This window comes from Leucoraja erinacea, chromosome 1 (assembly GCF_028641065.1).
Source record: "Leucoraja erinacea ecotype New England chromosome 1, Leri_hhj_1, whole genome shotgun sequence".
NCBI lineage: Eukaryota > Metazoa > Chordata > Chondrichthyes > Rajiformes > Rajidae > Leucoraja > Leucoraja erinaceus.
In genome coordinates this window covers 11882739-11897444 of record NC_073377.1, presented here as the reverse complement: position 1 = coordinate 11897444, position 14706 = coordinate 11882739, and the positions used below count along the sequence as shown (strand labels likewise).

Below are 14706 nucleotides of genomic sequence, written 5' to 3'. Positions count from 1 at the left end.
TTTTGCTAATTTCCTTATGAACCTTTGCTTTTCATGTACATGCCCAAATGTTTTTTTAAATGGTGTTATTGTACCTGCCTTAATCTGGCAGTTTATTCCATATACCTCGGACTGAAAAAGTTGCCCCTCAGGTTCCAATTGAATCTTTCCCCTCTCACCTTAAACCCAAGCCCTCCAGTTCTTGATTCCCCTACTTTGGGACAAAAACTGTGCATTCAACCCATCCCCCTCATGATTTTACACACCTCTATAAGATCACCCCACAGTTTCCTACATTCCAAGGAATAAAGTCCCAGCGTGCCCAACCTTTCCCTATAGTTCAGATCACCGAGTCCTGGCAACATTCTCATATATCTTCTCTGCACTTATTCTAGCTTAATGGTACTTTTCCTTTTGATGGGTGACCAAGACTGAGGACAATACTCCAACTGGGACCTCACCAATGTCTTCTACAACTGCAAGATAACTTCCCAACTTCTATACTTCATTCCCTGACTTGTATTCAATTGACTTCTCAAAATGCAACACCTTAACCATCTTCACCCTCTATGACACTCCATATTTTGGTGTCATCTGTAAACTTTGTGCCCACAGACCAGATTATGATAAAGACTATCTAGTTCACAAAAGCACGTTTCTTCCATAGCTCCAGACCCACAGCAACATGGCTGAGCTACAATTGGTCTCGGGAATGGCTGGGGAAACCATTCAATTCATGGGAAAACACAATAACAAACACATACATCGCAAGAGCCGATGGGAGTCCCCCCCCCCCCCCCCCTCCGATCGACCCTCCCCACTCCCTGCCTTGTGGCCAATCACCAGGAACATGGAGCAGCAACCTCGTTACCGTTTGTAATGTCCCATTGCCATGTCATTGTGGTAGTCGGCAGCTTGAGAGCCCGATGTGATTGGTGCAGTGTGAGTGGCATTGTGACATCATCACTGGAAGGTCCTGGAAATGAGCTGTCAGTGAGAAGGCGGCTTTGGCTTTTTTTTAAACTTTAATCATGAATCGAAGGGCCGAATGGCCTACTCCTGCACCTAATTTCTATGTTTCTATGAATAACCTTTGAAATATAGCATGAAATTTGAAGTGAGCCTGATTACGGCGTGGAGGGGAATCAGAAGTTGAGGAGCAGCCCCTTCTGATATTAGTGCAGTGGCAGCAACCTCGTTACCATTGGCAATGCCCCATTGTGATGTCATTTGTAAATGAGATCCATTGATTGGACGTTTGTGAGATGGCATGGTGACATCATCACTGGAAGGTGCTGCAAGAGTCTGCCACTAAAAATCCGTTAATTATTTTTCAAATTTGGCTATTTTTAAAAACTTTAATCATTAATAACTTTTAAAATCTTGCATGAAATCTCAAGTGAAGCAGAGTATGGTGTGGGACTAAAATGTAACCAGAACTTGAGGAGCAGCCCCTTCAAATATTGGTAGAGGGGCAGCAACCTCATTACCGTTGGCAACGTCCCATTGTGATGTCATTGTGGCAGTTGGCAGCCAGCTTGAGAGCCCATTATTACATAGAAATATAGAAATTAGGTGCAGGAGGAGGCCATTTGGCCCTGCGAGCCTGCACCGCCATTCAATATGATCATGGCTGATCATTCAACTCAGTATCCTGTACCTGTCTTCTCTCCATAGTCCCTGATCCCTTTAGCCACAAGGGCCACATCTAACTCCCTCTTAAATATAGCCAATGAACTGGCCTCAACTACCTTCTGCGGCAGAGAATTCCAGAGATACCGTTGGCAATGTCCCGTTGTGATGTAATTGTGGCAGTCCACAGCCAACTTGAGAGTCCATTGTGATTGGTGCACCGTGAGAGGCATTGTGACATCAACACTGCGAGAAGGCTGGAAGCTGTCTGTGAGAAGGCAGTTTTGGCTGTTTTTAAAATTTCAATGATTAATAACTTCTGAAATATATGTGGAAAGGCGACGGGAAGATGTTTATCGTCACAATGTGAAAAATGTAAGTAGGATGTGCGGAAATGGGAAGGCTGTGGCCTAGCTTTTGGAAGAAGATAGAAAAACCAGATTGACACATCGTGGGCACAAACAAGATGAAGACTTTTACTTATATAGAGATGGGATAGGGACAAAAATTGGGTCACAGATGGCCTGATCCCAAACAAGTTAACAGGGAAAGAGGTACGAAACTGGTTAGATCAGGGCAGATGAACAGAGAGAGCAGCAGGTGGGTTTCATGAATGAGATCGGCTCTGCTGGCGATGTGAATCCTGGCCTAGGAAGAAGGGGTGGAGCCTGTAGAAGTAGCAGCATTGAACATTTTAAATTTTAGAAAGAGAAAAGGTAATAATTTTGAACTGGATGAGGCAAATCACCTTGCTCCATCACACTTACCAAATTCTAGAGTCATTTGTAATTGGAGTCATATAGCATGGAAACAGGTCCCAAGGCCCAACTCATCCATGCCAACTGAGATGCCCCAGCTCAGCTTGTCCCATTTGCCTGCGTTTAGTCCAGATGCCTCAAAACCTTTCCTATCCAAGCACCTATCCAAATGTATTTTATGTATTCAGAGTCATACAGCATGGAAACAGGACCTTCGGCCCAACTTGTCCGCGTCAACCAACATGCCCCATCTGCCTGCATTTGGCCCATGTTCTCTAAACCTATCCTATCCTTGTACCCATTCAAATTTTATTATTACACCTGCCTTGACGACTTTCTCTCCACAGATATCCCTCCTGGGATAAATACATTTCTATTGTATCGTACTGCCTGACTGACTGAATATATCCAGTATTTTAGAATGAAGAAAAATCTAACCCGACTATTCTTTTGGAATTTCAGTACAAGTTCTCAATTGAAAAGTCAATTCCGTCCACTCGTATCAGGTTTCTCAGCCAGGAATCTTTTAGCAGATTGAGCTGCCATCAAAGTGCTCTTTTCCCTACCACCAGGTTGAGATAACAAGGATGGCTTGGAATACCCTTATAATGATACAGCCTGAATACAATAGACAATAGGTGCATTGGTAGGCCATTTGGCACTCCGGGCCAGCACCGCCATTTAATGTGATCATGGCTGATCATCCCTAATCAGTACCCCGTTCCTGCCTTCTCCCCATATCCCCTGACTCCGCTATTTTTAAGAGCCCTATCTAGCTCTTTCTTGAAAGCATCCAGAGAACCTGCCTCCATCGCCCTCTGAGGCAGAGAATTCCACAGACTCGCCACTCTCCGTGAGGAAAAAGTGTTTCCTCGTCTCTGTTCTAAATGGCTTACTCCTTATTCTTAAACTGTGGGCCCTGGTTCTGGAGTACTGATCAGGAATGATCCTAACATCACTCACAACCAAAGTAAGAATTTCATTGTTTTGTTATATTAAAAACATTGCTTAATTTATCTAGCATAGCTACATAAAAGCTACTGATGGTCCCTGAAATAGAGAATGTAAAGTGGGAATGTTGCAAATTCAGTGCCCTCCATAATGTTTGGGACAATGACCCATTATTTATTTATTTATTTGCCTCTGTATTCCACAATTTGAGATTTGTAATAGAAATAAATCACATGTGATTAAAGTGCGCATTGTCAGATTTTATTAAAGGGTATTTTTAGACATTTTGGTTTCACCATGTAGAAATTATAGCTGAGTTTATACATAGCCCCCCCATTTCAGGGCACCGTAATGTTTGGGACGCATGGCTTCACAGGTGTTTGTAATTGCTCATGTGTGTTTAAATGCCTCCTCAATGCAGGTATAAAAGTACCTTGTTTTGTTTTTCCTCCAGTCTTTCCATCACCTTTGGAAACTTTTATTGGTGTTTATCAACATGAGGACCAAAGTTGTGCCAATATAAGACAAAGAAGCCATTATGAGTTTAAGAAGGAACTACAGATGCTGGAAAATCGAACACAAAAATGCTGGAGAAACTCAGCGGGTGCAGCAGCATCTATGGAGCGAAGGAGGTAGGCAACATTTCAGGCCAAAACCCTTCTTCAGACATTATGAGACTGAGAAACAAGAATAAAACTGTTAACAGTCATCAGCCAAAGCTTTGGCTTAACCTATTCAACTGTCTGGAACATCATTAAGAAGAAAGAGAGCACTGGTGAACTTACTAATCGCAAAGGGACTGGCAGGCCAAGGAAGACCTCCACAGCTGATGACATAAGAATTCTCTCCATAACAAAGAAAAATCCCCAAAAACCTGTCCGACAGATCAGAAACACTCTTCAGGAGTGAATTTGTCAATGACCACTGTCTGCAGAAGACTTAATGAACAGAAATACAGAGGCTACACTGCAAGATGCAACACTGTTAGCTGCAAAAATAGGATGGCCAGGTTGTAGTTTGCCAAGAAGTACTTAAAAGAGCAAAAAGGTCTTGTGGACAGATGAGACGAAGATTAACATATCAGAGTGATGGCAAGAGCAAAGTATGGAGGAGATAAGGACCTGCCCAAGATTGTGTATTGTGTGTTCTGTTTTATTGTACAGCTGCTGGCAAGTTCATTTCACTGTACTTTATTGTGTATGTGACGAATAAATCTGACTATTGACTATTGATCCAAAGCATACCACCTCATCAGTGAAACACGGTGGTGGGGGTGTTAGGCCTGGCATGTATGGCTGTTGAAAGTACTGGCTCACTTATCTTCATTGATGAAACAACTGCTGATGGTAGTAGCATAATGAATTCTGAAGTGTACATCCACATTCTATCTGCTCAAGTTCAAACAAATGCCTCAAAACTAATTTGCCGTAGGTTCATTCTACAGCAAGTCCATGGTCCCAAACATACTGCTAAAACAAGAAAGGAGTTTTACAAAGCTAAAAAAATGGCCAACTCTTAAGTGGCTAAGTCAATCACCCGATCTGAACCCAATTGAGCATGCCTTTTATATGCTGAACAGAAAACTGAAGGGGACTAGCCCTCAAAACATGCATAAGCTAAAGATGGCTGCCATACCGTCCTGGCAGAGCATCGCCAGCAAAGAGTAGGAGTTAACGGGTCCTTTTCAGAATGGCAGGCAGTGTCTAGTGGAGTACCGCAAGGCTCAGTTGCTGGGACCCCAGCTATATACAATATATATTAATGATTTGGACAAGGGAATTGAATGCAACATCTCCAAGTTTGCGGACGACACGAAGCTGGGGGGCAGTGTTAGCTGTGAGGAGGATGCTAGGAGGCTGCAAGATGACTTGGATAGGCTGGGTGAGTGGGCAAATGCATGGCAGATGCAGTATAAAGTGGATAAATGTGAGGTTATCCACTTTGGTGGCAAAAACAGGAAAGTAAACTATTACCTGAATGGTGGCCGATTAGGAAAAGGGGAGATGCAATGAGACCTGGGTGTCATGGTACACCAGTCATTGAAAGTAGGCATGCAGATGCAGCAGGCAGTAAAGAAAGCGAATGGTATGTTAGCATTCATAGCAAAAGGAATTGAGTATAGGAGCAGGGAGGTTCTACTGCAGTTGTACAGGGTCTTGGTGAGACCACACCTGGAGTATTGAGTACAGTTTTGGTCTCCTAATCTGAGGAAGTTCATTCTTGCCATAGAGGGAGTACAGAGAAGGTTCTGATTCCTGGGATGTCAGGACTTTCATATGAAGAAAGACTGGATAGACTTGGCTTGTACTCGCTAGATTTTAGAAGATTGAGGGGGTTCTTATAGAAACTTATAAAATTCTTAAGGGGTTGGACAGGCTAGATGCAGGAAGATTGTTCCCGATGTTAGGGAAGTCCAGAACAAGGGGTCACAGTTTAAGGATAAAGGGGAAATCTTTTAGGACTGAGACGAGAAAAACATTTTTTACACTGAGAGTGGGCAATCTCTGGAATTCTCTGACACAGAAAGTAGTTGAGGCCAGTTCATTGGCTGTATTTAAGAGGGAGTTGGGTGTGGCCCTTGTGGCTAATGGGATCAGGGGGTATGGAGAGAAAGCAGGTACAGGATACTGAGTTGGATGATCAAGCATGATCATATTGAATGGCCTACCCCTGTTTCTATGTTTCGAAGACACCCAGCAACCGGTGATGTCCATGAATGTCCATGATGTCCATGAATCGCAGACATCAAGCAGTCATTGCATGCAAAGGATATGCAACAAAGTACTAAACATGACTACTTTCATTTTCATGACATTGCTGTGTCCCAAACATTATGGCGCCCTGAAATGGGGGGGACAGGGGGACGGGAGGGGGGACTATGTATAAACACTGCTGCAATTTCTACATGGTGAAACCAAAATGTATAAAAATGGGCTTTTTTAAAATCTGATAATGTGCACCTTAACCGCATGTGATTTTTTTCTATTACAAATCTCAAATTGTGGAGTAGAGGCAAATAAATAAATAATGGGTCTTTGTCCCAAACATTATGGGGGGCACTGTATATGCATTACAAATTTTCCTTATTCCTACATTAATTCTAAATGTATATCCTGAAGAAATCATTCTTGGCATAGCTTTTATAGCTTTTATTTTTAAGAATACCACTGTAAAGGAATTACAAAGAATAAATTCTAGTTTGGGGATAAATACTGCATTCCCTTACTCAGAGGGAAGAAAAAATCAGTCCAGCTTAAAATAATTAAAACTCCAATTGAAACTAAATACTAAATCACCAATGAAATGTTGTGATTATCTGGTGTTGTTCTTCCAGCAATGATGCTTATGTATTCTGGCCCAGCAAACCAGCACAAAGCACTAACTCCCTCTGCTGGATTTTATGGTAGTATTCCAACCCAAGCTGTAAAGGCTGAAGAAAATAAAATCCACAAAGGCTTCACAGAGTCACCTTAAAAGTAAACCTTAATATTTTTTTAGTAGTGCTTATGTGCTATTTCAAGAAGGCAATAGATCAAACTAAATAACTTCAGTGTTCACGGCTAAAAATGTTTACTTGGTTAATCCAAACAAAGGTTCACAATTCCATCCCCGCATCATTTTACATTTGCACAGCACCTACACCCATAGTGACTTAAGAACTGAAAAGTTTTCACATTTTTTCATTGTGAATAACACCTTAAAAAAATGGAGCCTGACATAGCACATCAATACTGCAAATACTTTTTACTATTAAATACCCAAAGTTGTGATTTTCCCTCTCCATAAAAGTTAATGCTATCGGAGCAGAATTAGGTCATTCGGCCCATCAGATCTATTCCGCCATTTAGTCATGGCTGATCTATCTTTCCCTCCCACCCCCATTTTCCTTAGTTTATTTTAAAGCATTTCTTCATTCTGCCATAATTAGTTGTTGTAAACCCAATGGCCTAAAGATATTGAAGGAGAAATTTAGCTTTGGTTGTCTGGCTTATAGCATTCAGCTTTAATACAATTACAATGCTTTTGGTGCTCACAATTGAGACTCCTCTGCTACATTGTAGGAACCCAATCCAGATTGGGTGTTTATTTTGCAAAATACCTTCTTTAGTTCACAAAAGTGACCCTGTGCTTACGGTTGTTTATCACTTTAATTGTAGTCTCCCCATTTCCCATCTGACCACTTTGTCTTTATTATCCCAACAACATCCAATCCAAGATCAAGGAACAGCATCTCAACTTCGTTTTGGGCATGTTGCAGCTTCTGGAACAATACTGTTACAATGACAACTTTTGTCTGTGCCCTGTCATAGACATTACCTCAGTTTTCTGCATCACCACCCTGCCAACCTAACCAAGCGGTTTTCTTGCTTGCAAGTTCCTTGACAGGAAATGTTATATTTTGTTGCTCTCCCCATAAATGCTGCTTGCCCTGTTGAGCACTTGCAATATTTTCAGTTTCTGAAGCAGGATGCACTGCCCATCAAAGAATCAGATTTAATTATGGCTTCCAAAAGACAACTAAATCAATACTTAAAAGAAACGGAACCACAGGGTTGAAAGGAAATCGTGGGGGAATGCGACTAGCTAGATTGTTTTTCGGGGACAGGTATGAACTTTGGGGGCTTCCTTCAGTGCTTCAATCATTCAATAACCTATAATATAAAATATCTTCAATACCTTAGGATGTGTCAAACCACGTCAGTAGTCTCTCCTTATCCCGTTCTTGTTTCCTTTTCACATCTAGCGTTTGTCACTTACTCCACAAATCAAATCTCCCTCACCTGCATCCACGTATCACTTCATAAGGTCATGTCATAGGAGCAGAAGTAGGCCATTCGGTCCATAGAGTCTAGTCCACCATTCAATCATGGCTGATTGATCTTTCCCTTTCAACCCGATGCTCCTGCTTTCTTCCCATAACCCTTGACACCCTAATCAATTATCTGTCAATCTCTGCTTTAAAAACACCTAAAAGCCTCCACAGCCATCTGTGGCAATGATTCCACACATTCACCACTCTCTGACTAAAGAAATTCCTCTTCATCTCCTTTCTAAAAGGTATGTCCTTTTATTCTGAGGCGATACCTGTTGGTTCTAGATTCTCCCACTAATGGAAACATTCTCTCACCACATCCACTCCATCCAGGCTTTTCATTACTCGATAAGTTTCAATGGGGCTCCCCGCTACCCTCATCCTTCTAAATTCCAGCAAGTACAGGCCCAGTACCGTCAAACGCTCATCATACTTTAACCCAATCATCCTCGGGATCATTATCTTAATTCTCCTCGCCCTTCTCCAACATCAGCGCATCCTTGCTCAGATACGAGACCTAAAACTGCTCACATGTTAGGCTTTTTCACCCCCCCTCCCCGCCCCCCACTACAATCAGTCTAAAGAAGGGTCCTGATCTGAAACATTGCCTGTCCATTACCTCCAAAGGTGCAACCTGGCTCGCTAGTTACTCCACTTACTTATTTAGGAATATAAAAGCCAATTTTCTTGCCAGCAACATATCCCAACAATAAATAGAAAATAAATATTGTCACTTTCCTTCAGGAGGAAAACTCCAGTTTTAAAGTAAATTTGATAAGATGAATGAAGGCTGCATCACAGTAAGTATCTGCAGTTCACAGTATTTGTCTGCAAGCCTTCAAAGTAGAAATGTTGCTTTCCCATACAAGAATTAAGAATCGTCAATTTAAAAATCTCTGGAATACTCACCACTTTCCTGTATCTCTTCTTCGAACGAATGTTCATCTCATCATGTTTTTCTAATGTGCGATCTATTGCACTTTTTAAGTCAATGGCTCGTCTCAATCGGTTATCACTAATACCTGCTTTGGTGAATGTCTGCAACAAAATTACAGAGGTGTTACTTCAAACTAGTTCATTTTAATCATTGTTCAGATAGAAAATTGCATATTTGAATGCAAACATTGAAAAGCCAACCACCATAAATTCAACAAAGGCAACGTTCTGGAGTAACTCTGCGGGTCAGGCAGCATCTCTGGAGAATGTTTCAGGTCACGACCCTTCCTCAGACTCAACAAATTCAACATCTTACTTAGAGTATTCTTTACATGTGCTCAGATACAAGAGAAAATCTCACCCGCCTGCGGTCAACCTAACCTTACGCAAGCTTGACAGATATAGTCAGCTCCCAGTCGACAAAAGTCAGGCAGCCGTGCTTTATTCTGGAGTACTTTGCAATAAAGGCAAATGATGAACATCAAGCATGAAATAAAAAAATATTAGTATAGAAAAAAATGGCTTTTTGATAATAGGAAAAACGATAATGACAAACCCAACAGAAAATTCTCAAAGGAGTCAGCAACAAGCACAATCCACTTCAGAATTATGAAATCAAAACACCCACACAACTACAAACAGGGTTCTAGGAATTCAAAGTAATGACAACAAAGGAAAGACAAGACATTTCCAAGTTGAGATAGTGTGGTAAAGATAACCAGCAGATGGCAGTGTTCCCTGCTGTTTTTATACTCCTAAGTGATAGATTATGGGTTGCAAGTTTGAAACAAATTGTCAAATTCATCAGTTTTTGCAAAATAGAACAGCAGAGGAGAATCAAATCAGTAATTATTATCTGAATGGTGACCGATTAGGAAAAAAGGAGATGCAACGAGACCTGGGTGTCATGGTACACCAGTCATTGAAAGTAGGCAGGTACACAAAAATGCTGGAGAAAATGCGGGTGCAGCAGCATCTATGGAGCGAAGGAAATAGGCGACGTTTCGGGCAAAAACCCTTCTAGTAGGCATGCAGGCATGCAAGTGCAGCAGGCAGTGAAGAAAGAGAAAGGTATGTTTGCATTCATAGCAAAAGGATTTGAGTATAAGAGCAGGGAGGTTTTACTGCAGTTGTACAGGGTCTTGGTGAGACCACATTGCATACAGTATTGCGTACAGTTTTGGGCTCCTAATCTGAGGAAAGACATTCTTGCCATAGAGGGAGTACAGAGAAGGTTCACCAGACTGATTCCTGGGATGGCAGGACTTTCATATGAAGACCAAGCAAGAGGACATGACTTCAGAATTAAGGGACAGAAGTTTAGGGGTAACATGAGGGGGAACTTCTTTACTCAGAGAGTGGTAGCGGTGTGGAAGTGGTGGAGGCAGGTTCGTCGGTATCATTTAAAAATAAATTGGATAGGCATATGGATGAGAAGGGAATGGAGGGTTATGGTATGAGTGCAGGCAGGTGGGACTAAGGGAAAAAAAGTTGTTCGGCACGGAATTGTAGGGCCGAGATGGCCTGTTTCCGTGTTGTAATTGTTATATGGTTAAGACTGGATAGACTCGGCTTGTACTCGCTGGAATTTAGAAGATTGAGGGGGGATCTTATAGAAACAAACAAATTTCTTAAGGGGTTGGACAGGCTAGATGCAGGAAGATTGTTCCCGATGTTGGGAAAATCCAGAACAAGGGGTCACAGTTTAAGGATAAGGGGGAAGTCTTTTAGGACTGAGATGAGAAAATCATTTTTTACACAGAGTGGTGAATCTGTGGAATTCTCTGCCACAGAAGGTAGTTGAGGCCAGTCCATTGGCTATATTTAAGAGGGAGTTAGATGTGGCCCTTGATTAGGGGGTATGGAGAGAAGGCAGGTACAGGATACTGAGTTGGATGATCAGCCATGATCATATTGAATGGCGGTGCAGGCTCGAAGGGCCGAATAGCCTACTCCTGCACCTATTTTCTATGTTTCTATGTAATGGAAAGTATGGGAGTGGAAGCTAAGTGCAGTTACAATAAAGCCAGATATCAAAACTTGCCAATATATTTTGAAATTGCGGGCAAATGGAAGATAGCAAGCGCTTACAGGAACTGGAGAAAATTCAGCATAAATCATCCAGCTGGAGCAAATGTTGGTCTCGATATCAACAGAGATTTGAAGAATGCATCAACAACCTCCTGTCATGGATTACGTAGTAACTGAGCAAAAACACATTGTTGACGATACGAAAATCAATATTTTTCTGGATATGGAGTGATATTTGGAATGACTTCCGACCTGTTGTTCAACAGCAATGGGAATTGAAAGAACGTCAGGATCTCTGTGTGCTTGGTTTTGGCTTCAACAAGGTAAGCGCCCTACTCTGTTCTTTAAAGCCAACAAAGTTATGATACCCAAAACATACATTCTTTTAGGAAGGAGATGAGGAGAAATTTCTTTAGGCAGAGGGTGGTGATTCCGTGGAATTCTTTACCACAGAAGGCTGTGGAGGCCATGTCAGTGGATATTTTTAAGGCAGAGATGGATGGATTCTTGATTAGTACGGGTGCCAGAGGTTATGGGGCGTAAGGTGCATTTAAACTAAATAGCGGAGGGGTCGGTTGACAAATTGTATAAGGATGAAGTTAAAAGGGAAGAGAGTACAGGAAAAGTTACGAAAGACACCAGAATGAATGGGACGGAAAGTAGGGATAAGAGGGTAAGGTTAGGTGAAATAGGAACCAGTGTGAGAGGCGAGGTGTATACCAAATTAAAAGTGTTATATATGAATTTGCAAAGTATAAGAAATAAAGTGGATGAGCTTGAGACTCAGTTAGAAATTGGTAAGTATGATGTTGTGGGAATTACAGAGACATGCCTGCAAGAGCTGGGAACTGAATATTCAGGGGTATACGTCCTTTCAAAAAGACAGATAGGTGGGCAGAGGGGGTGGGGTAGCTCTGTTGCTAAAGAATGAAATTCAATCCCTTGCGAGGGGTGATAGAAAATCAAAATATGTAGAAAGATGTGGATAGAACTGAGAAATTGTAAGAGTAAAAATACCCTAATGGGAGTTATCTACAGGCCCCAAAACAGTAGCCTGGATAGAGGGTGCAAGTTGCATCAGGAGTTAAAATTGTCATGTAACAAACGTAATGTTACGGTGGTTATGGGAGATTTCAACATGCGGGTAGACCGGGATAATAAGGTTTAATCAAATAATATTGTACTGGACCAAAGAAAGGGAGTTTGCGAGGTGCCTCCGAGATGGATTCTTAGAGCAGCTTGTACTGGAGCCTGCCAGGGAGAAGGCAATTCTGGATTTAGTGTTGTGCAATGAACTGGATTTGATAAGGGAACTTAACGTAAAGGAACCATTAGGAGGTAGTGACCATAATATGACAAGTTTTAATCTGCAATTTGAGAGGTAGAAGGTAAAATCGAAAGTGTCAGTATTGCAGTTGAGCAAAGGGGACTATGGTGCCACGGGGGAGGAGCTGGACAAAGTTGACCAGAAAGGGACCCTAGCATGGTGGCTGACAGGTATTTCTGGGAATAATCCAGAAGATGCAGGTTCATTTAATTCAAAAAAGGAAGAAAGATTCTAAGGGGAGTAAGAGGTGACCAGGCTGACAAGGGAAGTCAAGGACAATATAAAAATAAAAGAGAAAACGTATAACATAGCAAAGATGAACGACTGCATTGGTACTACCTCCTGCACCCATGCAGAACTCACTGACTTCATCAACTTCACCACTAATTTCCGTCCTGCACTCAAATTCATTTGGACCATCTCCGACATCACCCTACCATTTCTAGATCTCACCGTCTCCATCACAGGAAACAGACTATTGACCGACATCTACTACAAACCTACTGACTCTCATAACTATCTTGACTACACTTCTTCCCACCCTACTTCCTGTAAAGACTCTATCCCCTACTCCCAATTTCTCAGTCCACGCCGCAGCAGCGCCCAGGATGAGGTGTTCCATGCCAGGGCATCGGAGATGTCCTCATTCTTTAGGAAACGGGGGTTTCCCCCTTCCATTATAGATGAGGCTCTCACTGGGGTCTCCTCGATATCCCGCAGCTCCTTCTCTTACTGCCCCTCCCCCCATTTGTAACAAGGACAGAGTCCCCCTTGTCCTCACCTTCCACCCCATCAGTGGACACATAAAGCATATAATCCTCAAACATTTTCGCCACCTCCAACAGGATCCCTATTCCAGGCATACTGGCCACATCTTCCCATCTCCACCCTTTTCTGCAGATTGTTCCCTCCGAAACTCCCTGGTCAACTCGTCCCTTCCCACCCAAACCACCCCCTCCCCAGGTATTTTTCCCCTGCAACCGCAAGAGATGCAACATCCCCCCCTCTACACCATCCAAGGACCCAGTCTTTCCAGGTGAGGCAGAGGTTCACTTGCACCTCCTCCAACCTCATTTACTGTATCCTCTATTCCAGGTGTCAACTCGTCTACATTGTTGAGACCAAGATCGTTTCGCTGAACACCTCCGCTCAGTCTGCCTTAACTTACCTGATCTCCTGGTGGCTCAGCACTTCAACTCCCCCTCCCATTCCCAATCTGACCTTTCTGTCCTGGGCCTCCTCCATTGTCATGGTGAAGCCCAGTGCAAATTGGAGGAACAGCACCTCATATTATGCTTGGGTAGTTTACACCCCAGCGGTATGAACATTGACTTATCTAACTTCAGAATAGAATAAGAATAGTTTCTTTATTGTCATTGTAACATGAACCATGTACAACAAAATTTAAAAATGTCAGCCAGTCAGTGCACCATTCAAACATTTCTAAAAGCTAACGATACATACAAGGTAAAATATTAAAAAAGATAAACAACTAAAATAAATATCATGAAAATAGCACGCATAAACACCCAATCCTACATCCTTCTGTCGATTTCACAGTGTACCACAGTCCCTTAGTATGTATCGCCCCTGCGTTCCTTGGCGGCTACATTTAGTGCCTTTATAACCATATAACCATATAACAATTACAGCACGGAAACAGGCCATCTCGGCCCTACAAGTCCATGCCGAACAAATTTTTTTTTCCCCTTAGTCCCACCTCCCTGCACTCATACTATAACCCTCCATTCCCTTCTCATCCATATGCCTATCCAATTTATTTTTAAATGATACCAATGAACCTGCCTCCACCACTTCCACTGGGAGCTCATTCCACACCGCCACCACTCTCTGCGTAAAGAAGTTCCCCCTCATATTACCCCTAAACTTCTGTCCCTTAATTCTGAAGTCATGTCCTCTTGTTTGAATCTTCCCTATTCTCAAAGGGAAAAGCTTGTCCACATCAACTCTGTCTATCCCTCTCATCATTTTAAAGACCTCTATCAGGTCCCCCCCTTAACCTTCTGCGCTCCAGAGAATAAAGACCTAACTTATTCAACCTATCTCTGTAACTTAGTTGTTGAAACCCAGGCAACATTCTAGTAAATCTCCTCTGTACTCTCTCTATTTTGTTGACATCCTTCCTATAATTGGGCGACCAAAATTGTACACCATACTCCAGATTTGGTCTCACCAATGCCTTGTACAATTTTAAACATTACATCCCAGCTTCTATACTCATAGCATTGGGGTAAAAACATTGGGCTTTATAGCAGTGG

The 14706-nt window shown here is 42.3% G+C and overlaps 1 protein-coding gene across 1 annotated transcript in view; it reads right to left on the bottom strand.

Annotated features, from left to right (window-relative positions):
• uvssa (UV-stimulated scaffold protein A) overlaps positions 1–14706 on the bottom strand; it is a 111368-nt gene that overhangs the window by 75144 nt on the left and 21518 nt on the right. The window contains exon 7 of the mRNA XM_055652007.1: positions 9043–9171. Within this exon, the coding sequence (XP_055507982.1) occupies positions 9043–9171 (129 nt within the window). The remainder of the gene's footprint in view (positions 1–9042; positions 9172–14706) is intronic.